This window comes from Diorhabda sublineata, chromosome 2 (genome assembly GCF_026230105.1).
Source record: "Diorhabda sublineata isolate icDioSubl1.1 chromosome 2, icDioSubl1.1, whole genome shotgun sequence".
Taxonomy (NCBI): Eukaryota; Metazoa; Arthropoda; class Insecta; order Coleoptera; family Chrysomelidae; genus Diorhabda; species Diorhabda sublineata.
Genome location: NC_079475.1, coordinates 19,138,913 through 19,161,120, shown reverse-complemented (window position 1 = coordinate 19,161,120; position 22,208 = coordinate 19,138,913). Strand labels below are relative to the sequence as shown.

At 32.6% G+C, this 22,208-nt stretch overlaps 1 protein-coding gene across 4 annotated transcripts in view; it reads right to left on the bottom strand.

The window, feature by feature from the left end:
• Nucleotides 1-18,158, bottom strand: part of LOC130453454 (solute carrier family 41 member 1-like) — a 55,627-nt gene extending 37,469 nt beyond the window's left edge. Inside the window, exons 1-2 of one of the 4 annotated variants that reach the window (XM_056793213.1) lie at nucleotides 18,033-18,158; nucleotides 230-319 (exon numbers count right to left, since the gene is read on the bottom strand). In XM_056793213.1, the coding sequence (XP_056649191.1) occupies nucleotides 230-302 (73 nt within the window). In that variant the 5' untranslated portion in view covers nucleotides 303-319; nucleotides 18,033-18,158. Of the gene's footprint in view, nucleotides 1-229; nucleotides 320-9,249; nucleotides 9,505-11,632; nucleotides 11,813-18,032 lie in introns of those variants that run through there. The other 3 variants (XM_056793214.1, XM_056793212.1, XM_056793215.1) reach the window with 3 other exon arrangements.
• Between the last annotated feature and the right edge of the window lie 4,050 nt (nucleotides 18,159-22,208).

Sequence of the window (22,208 nt, the reverse complement as noted above, 5' to 3'; positions counted from 1 at the left end):
TTCTTATAAGAAGCAGATGATGCGTTCAATTACATGATATGGAGCTACTCATTTGGAATGGAAAAATTCTTCGACTATTGGTTTAAAGGCTTACAAAAGTGTATCGATCTTAATTGAGATTATATTTAAAACAATAAAATCATAAATTATAAATATTTGTTTTTATTTATGTATCTTAAAAGTAGCAATTCTCGTATTCCATTTTCTGAGAATATATCAACAATCTTACCGTAGTTGTAATAGCCTGAGGATAACTTGGGATAGTTATTGTTGTTAATTAAATCTGATTCTTTGGCAGTCATCGCTGGACGATAAATATCTATAACAAAAATAAACAAATTAATTCAAAAAAAAATCATGCAGTTTGATTTATAAAAGATAATTTATTCTTAATTTAACATAATGAAGCTGGTTAAAATCGACTGATATCAATTCTTACATTTATATGGTTTACATAGCGATTTAAATTGGTTTTTTGTTTTGGTTTTCACTAAACAGAATTTACTAAAAAAATTGTTCGGGTATTATTTTAAAAGTCGGCTGCGCTCTAGTTAAGTCATAAACGTTGATTTTAATTGATTGAATTGATCCAAAACGGAACAAAATGCGTATAAAAGCTTATAAGGTTTTTATTGCATATAGTTACAACCGCAAACTGAGTTTAACCTGCTATGAATTAAATGCAAACGATAAGGATTATTTGATACGATGTGGTTTTGTCAATCAACAACAGCTAATATAAATATCATTTACAAAAATGTGAACCAATAAATTATCCAATTGAATCTCATCTCTAGTATCATTTTTTCTGCAAATTATATCATTTTATCAAGTAGAAATAATTCGCGAACAGTCTTCTTTTAATGCCCCATCCAGACTTTCTACGAGGCTATACGAGACATCTCGAGAGCGAGATTGTCGACGATATGCTCCTGTCGTCTTGACTTCCCACACCGCGCTTCCATGTCGCAACGTTCCTTGTTGTTTTTTTTTGGGCGCAAGTAAAAGATCATTTAAGACTTCAATCATGTCCAATCTGGAGTAGACGTTTGCAGCAACTGAATGATTCGAAAGTGTGGCTGGCTAGCACTCCTGTCACCTTGACTTACCAAGACGCTTGTTCAGAGCCTCTAGGAGGCACCTCCTGACAGTCTGAATCAGGAATAACGATTAACGTTATTCTAGTTCTGCGGTTAATGAAAAAGGACTTTCTTGACATTCAATTGTTTAAAATTTGAGTAGTCCTCAAAGAGTTGTCTAACTATTCCAATGATTAGGCTCATACGTCAATTTCATTCTATAGGTGGTATTTTTGTCATAAGATATACAGATAAACCCTGAAGCGATAGTTGTTCTTACATTTACCCATAAAGTCTCGAAGTGATGAGTACGAAGCTAAAATAATCTTCAACAAAGCAGCACCTGACTTAGATTCAGCGGCTGCAAATAGCGCCTTTATCCAGAATCGGCGGCTGATTGTGAACTCACCAACCCTGTTGGCAAGTGTGATTTTATAATGTCAAATATATTCTTCAAAAGACCATGTCGAACCATAGAACAAGAAACCGTGAGAAATATGATCTTACAAATAAAGAAGAGCGGATTTTTTTTTCTGGAATCGGCTGTAGCTTGTGCCCTTACAATCGGTAGACTAATTGCGATTATTTTAAAAGAATGAGGATACGATATACGGATATTACAAGATAAATTTAGGTACTAGGTCTAGGAAAACAATTTCTTAAGCATTGCTGATGTACAAAACAGACGATTTCTAAAGGCGTAAAACCGATCGATATTCATGACATCTGTGAAGAAGAAAAAACAACAATCCATGGCGACATTCATCATCACCCAAAAAAGTGAAGTTTAAGCAAACAATTTCTGTCCCGAAAATCATGTGCACAGTTTTTTGGGACAGAAAAGGAGTATTGTTAGTAATGAGACAATCAATGTAGCGTCTTATTGTGAGACATTGAACAATCTGCGTCGTGCAATCCAGAACAAAAGTCGTGGCAAGTTGAGTGAGGGTATCATTTTGCTGCATGACAATGCCTGTCCACATGTGGCTAATCGGACCAAAGATCCCATCAAATCTTTTCAATGGGAAACTCTAGATCATCCTCGCTACATCACTGATCTGGCGCCCAGCGACTACCATTTGTTCCTGCACTTGAAGAAACACCTGGGCGATCAGCGTCTTCAAGACGATAACGAAGTCAAAACTGTTGTGATACAGTGGTTAACAAGTCAGGCGGCAGAATTTTATGAGGAGGTTATGTAAAACTGGTGCCACGTTATGACAGGTGCCTCAATATTCACGGAAATTATGTAGAAAAGTAGATTAAGGTATAGGCTTTCATGTAAAAATAAAATTATTGCGATATCTTTGCACTTCATTTTTTAATTCCAAAACGGTACTTACTTAAAAAATATGCCTCGATTATTTCTTGTTTTTATTACAAGGCTTGGAAATTGAATTATGAGATTTGAGATGCATGATTCATGTGGCATCATGGAAGCACGTAACTTGAAAAGAAGAAAGCTGGATATTTGATAGACGGTTGGTACGAGTTTGAAATCTACTCTGTAACATGCCATTCGCCTTGTAAAGTTTTTCTTCAAACATTTTGAATATTATTTTGTTTTTGTATTGTGGTACTGTAGACACTTCAGATTTATTTATTGAACTTTTTGGAGAAATTAATTTTTATCGACTTCTCACTCCATTCGAGAAATTCAATGAAATTCTTCCCCTAACTATCCACACTCCAATTCAAATCAAAGTGAATTTTAGTATGTTTGTGGTGATTTTATTATTTATATTCGCTGTTCTACAGCTGCCAGGTTGGGAGTTTCAGCCACCAAGGATCCAACCACCAGACTACAAATTCAAACCACTTCAACATCTGGGAATCCAGTTGAGGGCTTCAACCATCCCGGATTTCCATAGATGATTCCCAACCTTATCTTTAATATATAAATAAATTTGAGTTGTTTGAGTTGTTATAACTGATTTTGTTCGTTGTGCTCTTTTGGAAACGCAGTTGATACTAATTTACTATTTTTTCAATAAATTTATTTATTGCCAGATATTTTTTTTTATTCTTCTTAGCAATAAATATTAATTTGGATAATCGTATCCGGGGATAGCCTAAAATTGTTTAATTTTTATTTTTAATTTAATTCATAAGATGTTTCCAGCTTCTCCGCCTTTGTTATTAATTTTTAACGTCATTTTTGCAAAAGCTAGTGGTGTCAAATTCAATATTAATTATTCACCCCATCTGAGTACCAGTTATTTATAGTCTTCAACTGAAGTCGAATACCCTTTCCTGAGTAAGAGTTTCCTGCCGGGGAATCTAAGGTTATAACTCATATCTTTGCTTCAGCCTTGAATTTAAGAGAACGTTAGATTTGCCTATTTTTCTAATTAGACTGTTTTAACTGAAATCTGTCGAAAATAACTATGAAAGCTATCATAAATTGCAATTTGTGTATGAGAACAAGTAACCTTAAGAGAGTCATGAATCATAAATCACTAGAAGACCATCCAGACGTAGCGATACAATTGTACACCCTGATTATATCGATCGTTTCCTAACCATTCGTGCACAGTGACGAGTTAACGTAAGACCAAAATCGGGTCAGTCTTGTCCTTGGTCTTGCAGTTTGATAAGACCTCTAGGTCTTGATGTTGATCTGGCAGGATTTAGTATTGGTCTTGATTTTGGTGCTTTGCCAAGTCTTGCCTTTTTTGGTAGATAATTAAAGAAGGCAATTTTTCGAAGAAGAAAGAAATGTTTTCAAAGTGATTAAAAATGAATTAAGGGATAAGAAGAAGAAATGGAGTATTATTGGTATATATTTTAAGTAAGGTTTCTGATAATATGAAGTGATCAAGTTCAAAGAAGATGCAACAAAACTGTCTTATGGAGGTTGATTCTAAAAGGTTTTTTCAAGTACGTAGAAATATTACTGGCCAATTTTTTATGGATGTTTAAAACGATTTTAACAGTAAAATATTGACCAAAATTTATAATTTGCACGCTTTTTGCATTATTAAAATAGAATTAAACCCACAACAACTTTTTTCCAGTTTACTTGATCTCAAATATCTACATTCCTATTCTTTTCTAACGTCTTCTGAGTGAATTAGAAAAGAGTTTTGTCTGTAAAATTTCAACCCCGAAATTGAGAGGAATACTCGTATATGCAGAAGAAACCGCAAGACCTCAAGAGTTCTCTGTCTTGGTCTTGTGTGAGTCGTGTAATTCCTGATCGTTGTTTTTCAGACGTAGATTGCAAGACCAAGTTCAGACATGCTCATTCCTATTCGTGCTCCATTTGACGACTTGGATATCAACAAAGCAATCGTCCACAAGCCGTTACACAAGGATTTAAATACGATGTCCAAATTTCTCAACCATAAATGAAAAAAGTGAAAAGTCTTCTGTGAGGATTTGTATTCAGAGCAACACCAGAGGCTGGTAATTACTGGATATGAGACATTGAATATTTAACTTATTGTTAATTATTGTATTGGATACACACAGCATGGTTCATCGTGAATATATTCATGATGATCGAACAGTAACTAGACAAGACGGAGGAGGAGATATAATTTTGAACCGCTACAATGCAGAGATCTATTTTTTCTTCATCAATTTTTCCAGAGTTTTCAGCAAAAAAAAATGCCGTACCCACACTGCAGTGACTATATTTTTTTTTTCAAGATAATATCACTCATCACATGAATTCATCATTATAGTGATGTTATAGCACCGTTAGAACCGTAAAAATGAATTATAGTGCATTTTTGTTATATTTATGAAATATATGTGCTCGTGTAGTTCTTCCAATATAAATGGCAGCCCAACCGAAATTTACTACATCCTGACTGTCAAACCATGTTTCACCTAGATAATGTCGCCATCGAACGGTCTTTCACGATTCGGTTATTGCCATTCGTTTATTCAGTTTTTTGTGTTTAAAACCACATGCTGAAAAACTTGATGCAATATTTCTAAACTGGTATACTTGTATTCTGGATAATCTGCTACCTTTTGCTGTATTACTTCAAAAGTCGCAGCCCTGTTCTCCTTACAGAAACTATAAATTGTCCTACGTACAAAATCTCGAGTAGCTTTGTCAACTGATTCCTGACTCTACTCTACTTAATTCAGCATTTCTTATTATGATTGCATTATCAGATTGCTAGATATTTTCCTTTTTTAAACATTCGAATATACTTGAAATAACTTGTTGTGTTTGTATATCTAAATCTTCATTATTAAATTCATACCTGTCTTTATTCTCACTACATTGTGCAATTTCATTGTCTTCATTCGCCCGTGGTCTGAAGAACGTCAATATTTCTATTTATTCAAAGAAATTCATTAATTAAATTAATCTTGTCTAGCGACGCTAATGTCTAACAGGAATATTTAGAAGAAATTGTGTACATATGCTTTCCGATAGCTTCGGCTAATAAAAATGCATTTATGTGAACGATTCGATGTTTTGATTTGTAAACAGTGGAGATGAGAGTCCACGTGGACTGACGTTTTGTTAGATATTTACTGACTTTTATACGGGGAGTGAGCATTATTTTCCATTTCTTAATTTCGCATGAGTGCCCTGCGTATTTATGAAATATTGATTGATACTCGTATACTGTCTGCGAAACTATACTACTCGTATAATAAGGTATTAAAATCGTGAAAATACTACAAACTCGCAGTAGTAGTGATTTTGACTTCCTAATCTTTCCCTACTAATTTTTTGAGTTTGTTAAGTATGACGTCAAGGTGAAGATAAATTTTATGGAGTATATAGACTTCAGAATATACTTTCTATTAAATTTATAGCGCAATTTATAATAATATCTTACACACGAAAGATAAGTATTAGAAATCTTTGAAAATAATATTGTGAATTGTTAGTTACATATTCTATTAATTATTGAGTGATCAAACAATACAAAATGATGTTTTTCATTTTTTTTTCCACATACAATAATTTTATGTTGTTAAGTTGCGAACAAGTGATAAACAAGTATTTATTATTAATAATAATTTATACAAATTGAACTTGATTGTTTTCGCCAATGTCAATAAATACATGTTCAGACAATGCGGTCCGTATATATGGTATAAATTCAATTCTAGCGTTATTATGTACTATGTGAAAAAAATCAGGAACAGGTCGAATTTTATTCTCGAATTGACACTTTACAGTATAAAAATATTATCCCCTCCCAGCATCCTCTTTGAATTGTAAGCACGCCTCCGAAAATTTTAAATAAGAAAGGAGGTCGAGTGGCATCTTTTTGGAAAGGGATCTTAGTCCTCTGTTCAGTAATATAAAGTTTTATGAATCTGGTGCAATCATAACTGAGAAAATTAATTTCTGAGATGTAAAACATTGATAATGTCTCTCACTAAACTTTGAGTAGAATAAAGATAATAATGTACGTGCAAAATGTGGTGCACTTCCGTCTAGTTGGTACATTAACATCAAGAAAAAGTCTTTGTAATGTAGGCATTAAGAAATTAATCAAAAAATGTTGATGATACTATCCCAAACATTCAATCATTCAATTTTTTAGGATATTGAGTGTGAGCCTTACACATCCAGTTAGATAGAGAGTTGGCTACAAAAAACAGGGTCGTTGAGGTGCGCGCCATTTCAGCTTGTAAACTAGCAGCCCCAACTTAGTACATCACCAAACGCCACTTCTTAAGGTCAGAATAGGTCGGATATGAATATTCCAGCCGGTTTTTCCGAACGGAAAAACCTCAAAACGTGAGCGCGTGAAACCTTTTATAACGTGGGCTTTAAACCTGTTTTTCTATCATGTTTTTTTGTGGCAAACTCTGGGACAAAGTGAGGATTTTTCTACTCCAATATCTACAATTCTGTTTGTTAACCGTTCCGTTCAAATGAAACGTCGCTTCATAAGGAAAAACTATTTTTGTTTATAAACCGCAAATCTGCGTTCATTCTGTCCATTACCAATTCACAGAATTTTTGCCTTCTATAAGGATCATCTTCATGCAAAACTCTCAAAATAGATGAATCACTTACATCTTTATCGGCGGCAAGTTCTCTAGTTGTCTTATGCGGATTTTCCTCAAGTTCTTTTAATCAGTAAATTATGTCCAGTTTCACGAAACTTCTTTTCTGTAGACTGCGAAATGTGTTGTTCAAACCTTGTTTTGTTACTACAACTAATCATAATTAGAATTTCTGTTCTTTGAGTTTTGGACTAATGAGCCATAATTAAATTATTTCCATTCTACGTAAAGTTTTGTGATAGATATTATCAAAATTTTATATCTTAAAAATTAATTTTCTCAGTTATGATTGCACCAAATGCTGAAAAATTACATTGCTGAATAGGGGACTAAAATTCCTTTCCAACAACGACCCCTTTCTTATTTAAAATTTTTTAGGGCGTGCTTACAATTCAAAAGGGATGCTGGAGGGGGATAATTTTTTCATATTGCAAATGAATTGTCAATTTAAAAATAAAAATCGACCTGTTTCTGGTTTTTTTTTACATAGTACATAATAACGCTAAATTCCATATGTATGGACCGGACTGCATTATTCAATGCATTATTAATTTAATGACAGGTGGTTTTGGATTGATATTAAATTTCATATATGTTAAAATTCATTAGCTATTCATATTAAAAAAAATTTAATCAAGATTAATTGAACGTGATATATTTGAAATATAGTTATAGCTAAATAATTAAATAGCTAGAATAACAAAAAATCATACTATAACCTCATGATGTATCGCAGTACATAAATATACTGTACACAAAAAAACCATCTGAGTTCATGGTGTACATTTACGCTTTCTTAGAGGTGGTACATTATGTTCAAGCTGTATTTTCTAGATCATTTTTGGCTGATATATTTTTGTTTTTTCTTTAAATATTCAATTTTTTCAATCCTCCATACTTAGTCTGAACTTATGCGATAGTTATTTCAGCAAAAATCTTCTTCAAACATCATTCATCCAATTTCAAATATGAAGAATTCATTTCCTTTACCATGGAAAGAAAACTATCATACGCCAACGCCTTGTGTATCTAGTTGATTTGAAGGAAGCGTATATTTCATCAGCTGTATCTACTTCTTTCATTTTGTTGTAGAATGTAATTGAAGATTTTCACAATTTCACAAAGTATTTTCTCTTCTTGGCGGTATACTATGGTAGAGCTCACACGATTGACGAAAAGCTTGTAATAAAAAGTAACGTTTCCTCTTAGCAAATAATTACGTGGAAATTTGAATTTCAAAGAGGATATAAACTAATATATTCCATTTGAGAAATAAAGGTATATAAAAGCTTCTATTTTGACGGAACCTACAACTAAACCAATATACTAATTTGTATAAACCTATATCACTACATGGCTGCTAGGAAAACAGGTTGTACGCAATGGGTATTGATAACAAAAATGATAACACGTTTATAAACGAATATATGAACTTGAAAGTTCGCAATCAAAAAAATGAGTGGAAAAGTTCAAATTATACAGGAAAAGAAAACGAAAGCACAAAGATATTATTGAAAGAACCAAAAAATATAATGAGATATGAAATTTGTGGTTTCAGTTGGAAATTATTGAGTCAATTAAAGAGAAACTATTGAAATAACTCTTAAAAGTGATCAATATTCCCGTAGACAAGGTTGTGTGGAAGAGTAAATGTTATCATGATGTGTTAAATCATATGTATATTTCTCTGTCAGATCTTATAAAGTGAAAATTGTATAATACAGTTCAGTTGCATTTTGAGACGCAAATAAAAAATTTTCATCTTGCTAATAATGACAATGAAAATGATTTAGAGAAATCGCCAAAGAAAGTCAGTTCCGGAAGGATAGTAATAACAAATATGTAATTGCCAAAGAAAATATTCCACAAAAAAATGTAATGAATGTGAAAAAAAATTGATTAGGTAATTATAAGCGCGCCTCAAGCCTATTGTATGTGCCAGTAAGTAATTTTAGTCGAAATTCGTACACCTCTATGCGTTAGATAGAAATCTTGCAAAAATGTCATTCTTTTATTTTATGTTTAAAAGTTGTAGAGGTTGTACGATATACATCATCAGTAAATTCATTCGAACTAAATTTGTTTTTTGTTAAATTCTTCTCATAACTTCTCCTACACATCCCGCCTTTTAATTGTCTTGCCATGTTCATCAAACTATTGGTCTGTTATTTACCTTGTGATCCAGTGATCCAGTCGAGAAAACACCAAAAGTGACTTTGAAGTGGGTTCTTTCTTCTGACACGTTCTGTACTTTCAGCTTCTCGTGTTTCTTGCTTCCATAACCGACATCTGTATTCACAATTCTATGCACCTTGATGTTTCTTTCAATGTCTTACTTATCGCGTACCTACTTTTTTTGTGAAAAAAGACAATATAAATACCACTCCATAGATATGGTTAAAAAACTACCGAGTTGACTCAGTGACTTCGACGAGTGAACACGTGTTAAGTGCAGTGGAAACGGACTCAGCTAATCAGACCCTGATTTAACTTTTTCTTTTTTTCAGCTAACCAGACACAGACACAGTCAGAATTAAAATGCGTTAGCATTAAAGAATTGTGTCAATTATATCAACGAAAATTTGATAGTTTGGAGATTATTCGTTTATTAGAATGGGTTGATATTTTACTTTTAGGTATAAAGGTATTTCAGGTGAAAATAGAAAGTCAAAAATCCACTAAAAACTCTAAAAACTTGGTAAAAAACCTATGATAGAGATAAGTGCAGAAAGAGAAAGAGAACGTTATGACCGTCCTACCATAAGAGAAAACAAAAGAGCAGAGAATACTAGCGAGAGCCCTAAAACACAAACAATCAAAGCCAGATATTCCGAAGTAAAGTAGGTGAATGATTGTGAACAACAAGAAAAAGAGGAAGAAAGCGGAGAGGAAATCTCTAAAGAAGGAAGCACCGCGAAGAAACAAATACAAGAAGCACGAAATAAAGAAGGGAATAGGAAGAGAAGAAAAATGCAAAACCAGAGAGAAGGCCATCTGCAATAATATCATGTCCCTTTTCATGTGGACAGCAATACGAAAGTAGCTGATGCATAGGAAAATCAATGCCCAATGCAAAATGCATCCACGCAGGGATCATAACAACAGCAACAAAAGAATATATAAACCAAATGAAGATGCTCCTGAGCGAGTATAGAGAAATTGAGTTGTAAACGTACCTACTTAACGAAGGAAAAGAAAGGAAGCTAGTCGTCAAAGGACTGGCTGTAAATACCCCCGTGTCGGACTTCGAAATCGAGCTAAGAGAAAATGGATTTGAGTATTGCAACTGATGTACGTACACAGAACGCTGAAAACACCAGAAAATTACTACCAATATGCATAGTAGTAATGGAGCCCGCAAAAGAGCGCTCCTATAAAACATTGAGATACCTATGTCACACAGAAATGTAGAGGTAGAAAACCAAAGTAACACGACGGATCTGTGCAATGCTACAGGTGCCAAGGATTTCACCACGGACAAAGCACGTGCAACATGGACATGCACTGCATGAGATACGCGGTAGTACACAGGGCGGTGGACTGCACCCTCAGTAGAACAGAGTAGCCAAAATACAAGAGCTGCGGAAGAAAGCACCTGGCTAATTACAGGGAGTGCCCGAAAAACCCGCAGAAGACAGAAACAAATAAACCAGTCCCATAAGCAAGAGCCGTTTTATTTTTAGGGGACAGCTGTAAAGAAGGCGAAGGACCACTCGGATTAGATCTTTTCTTGTCAAAGAAGGTTCTAATCAGTTTACCCGTGGCAGCGAAAAGACACACAGACATTAAGACGTATAGGCATCCAGGAAGACAAAAGTGTATAGCCAAGAGATTAACTCATAGAATTCTGGGACGAGGAAGGAGTCTACGCACTAAACTGCAACGCAAACGAGGATAAGGACCTGTCGAAATGACAGGGTGTGGTCGAATGTCCTCCATCGCACCCAACGGCGGATTTATCTGGGAATGGATGCTCAAAGGGACGAGCTTTCTCACGCGAGCGTTTGTGTAGTAAAAAACGTTTCCAATCTTGACTAAAGCAAATAAATTTCTACAAATTATTCCCAATTGATTAATTGATATTGGATTATCTGTTTTCCATGTGTATTTTGCAAATGCTAGAAATCTTTTTTATTGACTTCTAATGGTAAAAAAATGAGACAAAGCTACTTCATTACATATTTGAATGATTATGTGATATGGGAAGTGGAAATTTCTCCATTAAATTCTCAATAAAATCAATAAGACTCTAGTACTGTCATCCTTGGATTCAAAACATATTGATAAACTATTTTTCAGGCTCTATTCCATTACAGTTAGAGATGAGCTCTATGAGATGATTTGCTTACATCGACGTAACACACATCACAAGCAAATATAAAAGTCCATTCTATATTCATGTAGCAAAATGTACAATCTTTATTGAATCCAATAACTGTGACTATTTTCACTCGTGGTTGCGTTATAATAACGAAATATTACTTTTCAGGTTCTTCATTTTATAGGATAACTTGATAATTATCGACAACTTAGTAGGATTTGAAAAAAATACTCACTTACCCCGTTAAACGTAGAATTCATGAATATTTCGATTATAACCAACACCACTTAACGTAACCATTGTCTAATAGTAACAACGACTGTAAATATCGATATCAACTTAATCAAAAATGCCGGAAATAAAATTATATTTAAACAAACGCGGAAATCGATCATTTTTCCACATAAACACTGAGTTTCTTATCAGACTGATAGATTACGAAAACTATGTTGCTTAATTCACTTTACTACTGCTATCGAGAACACGTTTATTAATTATATTCAATGGAGTCATTGTACAGGTTTATTAACGGATAATATAATTTTGGTATTTATATTTTTATTTCTAACCGTGGTAACCTGTACCAAAAACATGATTCCTGTAACTACTTTTGAACTTAACTTGGATTTAATTATTTTCTCTCCGATATGTTTCATTTGAATATATTTCTTTGAATGTTATTCCATTTAGATTTTTTCATTTCTGTTTTGATTATATTTTTCAATTCTAATTGTTCGCAATCATTAGTGTCATGTTTCAACTTCTCTTCTTCACATTTCGCCATTTCTTGTTACTTCTCAGATCCTTTTTTCTTGCTTGGCTTCTCTATCTTCTTCTCTTGCTAATGATGGTTTTCGTATTTCACTCTGCATTTTGAGGTATACATCAATTATGTTAGCACTATGCCATGTGCTTAGAAATATATGAACTATTATAGAATATAGTTTTTTATATTTCAAGTAATTTATTTTTATGACCGAACCTTATCTTTCATACATAAGTTATTGTAATTTGAACGAAGCACGTTACCAGTACTATTATTACTGTGGAAAATTCTCGACTAGAAATAATTATAGGGAGATAATTAGACAATAAAGGGAACAGGATGCTACGTATACGATATGAAATATAGAAATATAATAGATGTGTGAGAAATTTTAAAGTTATACAACGACATCCTTTTAAGATTTAGATATCAATAGAAAAATGTTAGAAGTCTGAGGATTATATATCATTAACAATCCTGTCACCTAGATCAACCCACACGCTTCTTTGATGGTTCTTCTATTCAATTATGAGATTTTTCGGTTTTCGCGGGTCCGAATGGTCTGTTTTTCTTAAACGACAGATGGATCTCACAAGAGTGCTCAAATGTTTTAGCCTCATTTTGAACTTGTAGTTGTCCATGAGCAAGATCAATCTTCGGCCTTCGAAAAAGCGGAAAACTTTATATTTTTGATATCAGTTTTCTACGAACTCACAGAACTTGATTGCATAATTGAATGAATTCCGTTGTGCCGTTTTTGTAGCATACAAAAATACGGAACTGACGGATTTGAAGAAATAAACAAACAGTTCTGGCAGATACCACCAAACACAATGTTGCCAGTCTAGTAAATTTTCTCACATACCTCGTATACGGAGTTTTCGAATTAAAAATAATCAAAATTCACCAAATGAAGAAAATTTATAATAATTCACAAACCTTTGGCTATTGGAGATGGTATTTATCTACAATAAAACCGACTGCTACACCGTCACGTTTCTCAAGGAAACTGTAATTAAATATTCAGAGTTCGTTTGATTTTCAAAGGTATATTAGTATCTACACATCAACATCTATGAATTTAAAATAATTATTGTGAAATATTAAAAAACCAAATAGTAGGAATGAGAGGCCATAGCTCTATGCTGATAAGACCGAAAAGTAGGAACGGCGGTGCAAAATTTGTATTTTGTATGCAACAATCCATCTTTGGTATTAAGAAAATTATTTTTCTCGATTTTTTATAATTCACTTGTCATATCAGTTGTTGTTCTAATGAATTTTTGAAATATTAACTAATTGAAATTGACAGTCAAACCCAGCTAAAATCTTTTGAAATGACAATGCCTGTGAAAACGACATCGACAATGAAGTAATCAACAAATGGAATGATAATGCTAACGAAGTTATTTTCGAGAATTGATTAAACTGAGATGAAATTTTGTATTGAATTAAATAGTAGGATTGAATATTTTGAAGCCATCAACATCCCCTGAATATTGGAGTTAACAAATACCTTGATGGTTCAAAACATGACGAAATGTTAATTTAAATGAAAGAGATAACGTTGTAGTCGAATAGAAATACATCTTATCCTGAAAATATTTTATACCATAACGTAAAAAAAAATTAATTATCTAACAAATATCATATATATGTATATATAAATGAATTGCTGTTTGTCGCTAAAATTCGAAACGGCTGGACCGATTTGGCTAATTTTGGTCTTGAATTATTTGTGGAAGTCCAGAGGAAGTTTAAAAGGTAAATAAATATTAAAATGCTCGATATTGAGTGAAAACAACAATTTTGTTTGTTTCCTCGATATTTTGTCACAAATTAAATTTCTGAACGCAACCATAATATTTAACATTTGACAACCAACTAATATGTCGATCCATCCTCTATGTTTCTATGTTTATCGATACCTCAGACAAAGAGTGCAACAAGATGAAACTGTAAATGTGTTTCTGAAGCACTTGCTAGACCTTGGAAATAATAATGTCTCAGTGGACACCTCGACCGGATTCATCACACTACCCACAGAGTTCTGTCACATCACAGACTCAAAAGAGGAGCTTGGTCAGCGTGTTTTCTAAGATATAGCGCATCATTTCAATAACCATAATTGGCTGGGTGAACGAACAATATTTGCAGCAAAAAATAAAGATGTGGAGGATCTCAATACGACCACTCAGAATTTTCTTCCAGGGCAGTTGGATGACGTAGTCAACAATTCCACAGAGTTTCTAAATTCACTGGAATTACCTGGATCACTATCTGACAATCTGCAGTTAGGATGAGTTGTCATCATGCTGCGTAACAAAAATAAACCTCGACTGTGCAATGGAACAGGACTGGCTGCGAAAAAAGTGATGAATAACGTCATTGAGGAAAATACCGATTATTCCAACAGATTTACAAATCGATTTTAAGCGTTTACAATTTCCGGTAGATCTGGCCTTTGCGATGACCATAAATAAACCGCAAGGCCAGTCGTTGGAAGTTTGCGGCATCAACTTGGAGTTCACTTGTTTCGCGCATAGACAATTTGCGCATCGGGCAACCATCATCTTTGTTTATGTACGTACCACAAAACAAGATTAAAAATAAAGTTTATTACAAAGCTTTAAATTGATAATAACTATGTGTGTTTTTCAATATCAAATTGAAACCTTATAAATAGCCAGTTTTTCAGGAAAACTCTGTTTTGTAAATAACAAACATCCTGTGTAATTAATCGAACAGAATAATATAATTTCATTCATACCAAGCATTTTTTTATTTGTTTTAATAAAAAAGGATTCCTTTCGCTTGCTTCAAGTTTGTGTTATACAAAAGTTCAGGTTTTTATTTATCGATTGAGGCAGTACGAAGTCTGCCGGGTCAGCTAATTATTGATAATTTCGAGTAAAACTATATTCGGCCTATATCAAGTAGGAAATGAGGAATGCCAAAAGCACATATTCTTTATCTTTTCAGTATTTTTATCGCTCATATTCTACGAATCAATGTATGTTTTATTTTTTTATTACTGTTATTATTATCTACTTCATAATATTTGTAATTCACCTAATATCAAGCTGTTAACATTGGTTATGAAATTTAACGATTTATTTATAAGCTCTCTATCAAAATATAGTTCTGTTTATACAACAAATAAAATAACAAAAAGAAAAGTAACTATTGAAAATATCAATATTGACCTTAAATAAAATCACTATACAGGAAATAAATGGAGAAACAATTTGAAAAGTTTACCACTCTTATCTCATTTTACTTGAAAAGGGGTCTATGATTATTGGTTATGTCTGTTTGCACTAATTATATGAGTAATATGAATATTTTATATATGAAATTCCAACATTTTGAATGTTAGAAAGGAGGGGAATTAAAGAATACAGGAAATAAATTGAAAAAAACAATTTGAAAAGTTTACCAATTTCTCACTCTTACTTATCTCATTTTACTTGAAAAGAGGTGTACAATTATTGGTTATGTCTGCGCTAATTATATAAGTTAAATGAATATTTCAAATATGAAGTTCCAATATTTTGAATGTTTGAAAGGAGACTACCATAAAATATGGTAAAGATGATTTGGTTAGGAAACTTTTTTTTATGTTTGTTGCTTTCATTGATATTATGATTGATTGAGTTGGGTTAAACTGAACGAATGTGTTTACTTCACGTTTTATTTTACTTTTTTACATTTTGAACACAGCAGTGTTGCTCGAAATTATATATCATACAAAATCAAACTAGTGTTTTTGTCGTCATCTCTATTCTAGGAGAAGAATTGAACTTCCCATTTGTTATGGCTTGTAATGTAGACAGATATAGATATTCTGATTTTCAATGGCTACAAAAATTTTGGATTATCTGTTGAAGTCGTTGATAATGAGACAGTCTTTCTGATCGTATTTGAGTCATAACTTGAGGTATGTTGTTCAGAACGTCTCCAATTAGGAAATGACTTGAAGTGAGGGGGAATATAGTATTTAAATCTTCAAATGTAAGATGCGCGTTGCTAACAGACTATTTCCACTTTGACGCACTACAGAAAACAACAGGTCTTTGCTTTGGTGATATTCTAACCAATTTTCTTCATAACAAAATTATTGACAAAATGATCACAACTGTGAAAAAACTGTTTCAAGATATTGAAAGTTTTCTTGGTGATAGATATTTGAATAAAAGAAGCTGTACAAAAGAATATCCGCATTTTGTGTAACTAATCACTCTTCGGTTTATTCCTTTAAATCGTTGAAGAGTAATTTACTTATTACAATAGCAATAATCAAGAATTGCAGATAGAAAGAGATACAAGGTATTGTATGAAATACAAAATGGGTTTTCTTGGTGATAGATATTTGAACAAAAGAAGCTGTACCAAAGAATATCCCCATTTTGTGTAACTAATCACTATTTTGTTTATTTCTTTGTCTCGTCTAAGAGTTGTTTACTTATTACAATAGCAATAATCAAGAATTGCAGATAGAAAGAGATGCAAGGAACTATATGAGATACAAAGTGGGTTTTAGTGGTAGTAGATATTTGAGAAAAAGAAGCTCTACCAAAGAATATGACAAAATTCCAGTTTATAACGAGATATAAACTAGCTATCTGGTATAAAAATGCAGTTTTCAGAGAGAGGTATCAAGTAAACAATTTAATCAGATAGATCTGGAAGGAATGGAGGCAATAGAACCGGTATGTTGGCAGAATGAGGCCAGAGAGGATAGTCAAGATCAAATACTACACAAGAAAGCCCCTGGGATTTCCATTAAAACGATGGCCGCTGCTTCTTGAAGAAGAAATGAGTACGAAAAAGTTAATAAGAATATTTCTCATATTATTTATACAGTGCGGTCCATATGTATGGAATAAATTCAATTTTAGCGTTATTCTGTACTATGTGAAAAAAATCTAATACAGGTCGAATTTAATTCTTAAATTGATGATTTACAGTATTAAAACATCATCCCCCTCCAGCATTCCCTCTGAATTATAAGCACCTCCTTGAAAATTTTAAGACTCGCAGTTCATAAACAAACTGTTTTTTCTTATGGAGCGACGTTCCAAACAGAACAATTGACAAACATAACTGTCGATATTGGAGCAGAGAAAATCCTCGCTGGATGGTGTGTGTGTGTGTGTTCAATATCCTAAAAAAATGTTGGTTTGGGTTGGTATTATTAACAACAAAATTATTGGCCCCCATTTTTTTGATGGCACACTTAATGGTGAGGTTTATCTAGATTGTCTGGTTAACTTCTTAGTGCCTACATCACATAGAATTTTCTTGATGTTAATCTTCCAAATGAGAAAGATCGATCAATTTACTAACGTACAGTTAGAAATTATTTAAACGAGATTTTTCCCAATAGGTGGATTGGAAGACGTGGAAAGATTGAATGGCCAGTTAGATCCCCCGAATTGACTCATCACGATAACTTCTCTGGGGTTATTTAAAACCTAAAGTATATTTCAATAGACCAGACAATACAGCTGGTTTAAAAGTTGAGATAACAGAAGAAATTAACAAAATAGTTCCCGAGGTCAGCAAATTTAAGAAAGGTGCCATATGACCCCATTTCTTATTCAAAATTTTCGAGGGTGTGCTGGAAGGGGATGATATTTTCATACTGTAAATTTTCAATCTAAGAATAAAAATTGACCTGTTTCAGGTTTTTTTCACATAGTACATAATAACGCTAAAATTGAATTTAGTACATACCGGATTGTATGTGTAAATTAAACGGATTTACACAGTTCTTTTATCTTTTAATTCGCCCTATAAACGAAACTTCAGTATAAGAAAATAGAAATGAGATATATGACAATATAAGAGCGTATAACTAACTTACATCATTTAGCGACGCACTTTGAAAACATACTTATTTACCTCTACAAATATAAACGTTAACTGAATACAGTTTAAACCTTATCATTGAGACGGATAACCCGATACTGCTAAATAAAAAAAGTTGATAGGATTCATTAATAATTAAAATAGTACCTGACGTAAAGTTATATATAAGTATAATAGAAAAAGGGAAGTACGCGAAACGTAAACGATGATTGGAACTTATACATATTTGCCATAATTTAACCATTGGTTTTCCAATCGTTACAATTTCTATATAATTATTATCGGCTGATCGTGATATTTTTAACAACTATGATATGTAGATGACAAAGAGAATAAAAACAGTGAAATAAATCGAAATTGTTTGTAATTGTTCTTTATTACATCATTAGCACCACTTCGACATGAATTCACAAATGGAAACAATTAAATTTTTCGACGTAAATATATGTGAAAACCAAGAAACGAGCTTCTTTAATAATTTCGCTCAAACACTTCCAAATTGTTTTATTAATAGACATTTAGTTCCAGTCTCGAAGTGAAACATATCGGTCTAATTTGGTTATTGGAGGAATTTTAATGATTAGCCGATCAGGGCGACTTTTATTTAGAAAAGTGGAAGCAGTCTTTTGAAATCTTCATTGTTAAAGCAGAGTGATTTTTGAGTGATCAAACGAATAATGTTATATTATTTTCTAGAATGTTCTATACTCTCTAATAAATTATAAACTACTGAACATGACTTTGTTTCATGATAAGCATTATTTGAGATGTGTCATCTATTACGAAGAACCGTTAGACCAAGAGCCAATAACCAATTTCAGGTAGTCATTTCAAAAGTTTTATTTTGAGTCCTTAACCCGCAATACCATTCGAAGTTATATTAAACATCAAAATATCTTCAAACAACAAAATTACAAGATAACGTTTACCTTTGAAGCACACAACTTCTTGGTAGTTAAGTTCCGGTATGAGATTTATTATCATCATATGATGATGATAAATCATTTTATCCACGAGGTATTTTCATGCTTTAGGTTGTTTTCAGAAGGTGGTAATTTCAATGCACAGGAAGTAATTAGTCTCCAGAGACACATACAGAAATTAGAAGATACATCAATCAAGCAAATGGACATTATCAATGTAATATCAACAACGGAAGAAAAATGTATCTTACGATTCCATGCTGCGGATGGGAACACTACAAACAGTAAAACAATAGACCAATAGTCAGTGTCCAATTTTAGGTGGTCATTTCAAAAGTCCCGAAACTTTCTACAGTGAATCCTCTAGACCTACTGAAAATGAAAAGCCACTTCTGGTAGCACTGTGTGGCCGGGGTAGACTAGCCTAAAATTTTAAGGAGGGTAAGATATAAGATTTATTTTGTTGAAATATCAGTTATAAAATTTTAGGGCAGTATTTTGTCTTTATTCTTCAAGTTTTCATCTCATTTTTCAAATTTAAACAGAATAAATAAAATAAATAAACAATTAATAATATACAATGCCAAAACGAAATTCAATCACCAACAGCTTGCCAGAGCGAAAAATGTGTCCAAACGAGTGCAAGTAAGACAACAATATGGAAACCTGCGGGTTAGAGTAAGTGCGCATATTGGGCATCAGTGGATTTCATTAGACGTAGATCTATAAATGATACATAATGTAATAGATTTTTCTCAATCTTATTGAAACATCACTTTCTCTGTACATTTAAGGTCATTGTTAAGGATACTGAAAATATTAAAACGCTTATATTCTAGATATTCTAGGTATTCTCTTCTTTTAGGAATGACAATTCGTCATATATATATATATATATATATATATATATATATATATATATATATATATATATATATACTTTTTTTTCAAGCGAAATTATTTCATTATTGTTTCTGTAAAATAATAAAATATTTGTACGATGCGTGTAGCCGAAGATAATATAGTTAAAACTTTGTAGTCAAAATCGGTACATGGGCTTAAATTACCATTTCCTGATGAATCTTTTAGACATTTCATTTCATTTTATAAAGAATGTTTCCTATTTGTCAACTGGTAGTTTCTTCATATACGCACTATAGAAATATGTATTCAAATTTGCGGCATTATTTTGACAAAAAAGCCTAAGATTTTGACTAAAAGTGGCAATGATTTTTAATGTTAATTAATTATACTAAAGCTCAAATGGAGGGAATTTATTCAAGTGAAAACGTATGGAAATGTGTAAGATATGAAATTTGACAATTTTACAGAAAACCCTAGATGAAATATACAGAATGTTCCAGGACTTGATGCAAAAAATTCGGGTGGGTAGATGACGTGAAATTATGCTGTGACATAAGAAAAATTATCTAATAAGACTTGTCGCTTCTGTGTTATAGGCTGTAAAATTGCGATATCAAAGTTATGAATCCAAGATTATGAATTTTTGAATGATTGATAACGTATGTCTATGTAGTATGCTTGACGTAATGAATAATTCTAAACTACTATCTGAAAGCCAAGGGCGGCTCATACCAAATGGTTAACAAACTGTAACTTCTACAGGGATAACTTGTACAATCATAAGATGGCAAAAATGTATTTTTTATTCGATTTTTCAACAAAAAGGTACTCTTTGCTTAACTCGGTAAAATTTATGGTTTGGGAGATATAAGATTTTGAATATGCCAAGAAAACAGTTCGGGATAAAGAGACATTATTATCATCAATTATAATTATTTATTGAAAATACTTACAGAAGCTATTAAAAGAGAGAGAGAAATGCATTACAAACTGTTTAAGTTAGCACTAGCATCAGGTAGATATGAAAGCGGATCATGAGAAGGAGTTATAGAATTTGATAAATTTTCGGCTACATTCACGAAGTAATTATTGAGGTTATCTTAGGTGAAGTAGAGATTATGCTCGATGAAAAAGCCTTATCATTCACAATGAACCATATTTCTTTAGAAACATTACGAGAATTGGCGAGTCTCCTATTTCAAGAAATATCTTTGGAAGCTTTTATTGGTTTATAATAAATTTTTCCGTAGAGTATCACGTAATTTTTGAAGAAGACACTATCCGTGAATTTTCTTAGGTGAGACAAAGATCGCATATTCTTTACAGATATACATTAACCTTCAGCTGACCAGGATTTATTTTGCTTATTTTTAATACCCCTGAGGGGAAAATAATTGAATACCAAACTAGTTGTTGTTTCTATGAATCTAGAAAGTCCACATTCGATGTCCACATTACCAGAGAGCATGTTCCTGTCAGTTCTTTGACAATAGTGCTTGAAATTTTGAAAACATAATCGAATATTTCTAATTGAAATGCATACTGTCGAATATCGTGTTACATAAAATAAAAATTGAAATACAGAAAAATTCAGATGGTTAGCCTATAACTTATAAAATAAAAACTATAATAAATATTAGAAGTGGCTACCTTCCACTTCTACACACTTCCGGAGTCTACGGAGAATAATCATTTGTTTTTATTGATTTTCATAAATTACATTTATGGGCAGATGAAAATCTTTTCGGTACAGTTCAAACACCTATTTTGTGTTAATATATGGACAGGAATAGTGAGTAGTAATTAAGTAGGCCCATGTTTTTTTAATAATTATCTGAATGGTCAGCGATGCTTAGAATTTCTCTAAAATGATTGCCCACCCATGTTATGTGATATTCCTCTAAACATGTGGTTCGTGCGCGATGGAGCTCCTACCCACTCTCTTAATGATGTAATCAATCATCTTAATAACATTTTTTCTAGTAGGTGAATTGGTCGGAAAGGTCTATTTGTATGGCCACCACGTTCCCCTGAATTAAATACAACGGATTCATTTTTTTGGAGATTTCTTAAGAGCTTGGTGTATGCTACACCGGTAAACACAAGGAACAAAATGTTCAAAAAATCAAAATGCATAAGTTTTTTCAGAATGTCTCTCTATGGCGAACGGTTTCCTTGACATATACAATGATCTAATAATAGCATATCTCCTAAATCATAAATTTTATCGTGTAAAACAAAGAGTAACTTTTTTTTAAGAAATCAATTGAAATAGTTATTTACGTAAACAGTTATGAAAAGAGTGATATTGTTCAATAAGCTAATATTTGCCAAAATGAGCATCAGCGAGTTTTGCAAATTACGCGAGTTGAACAACATCGCTG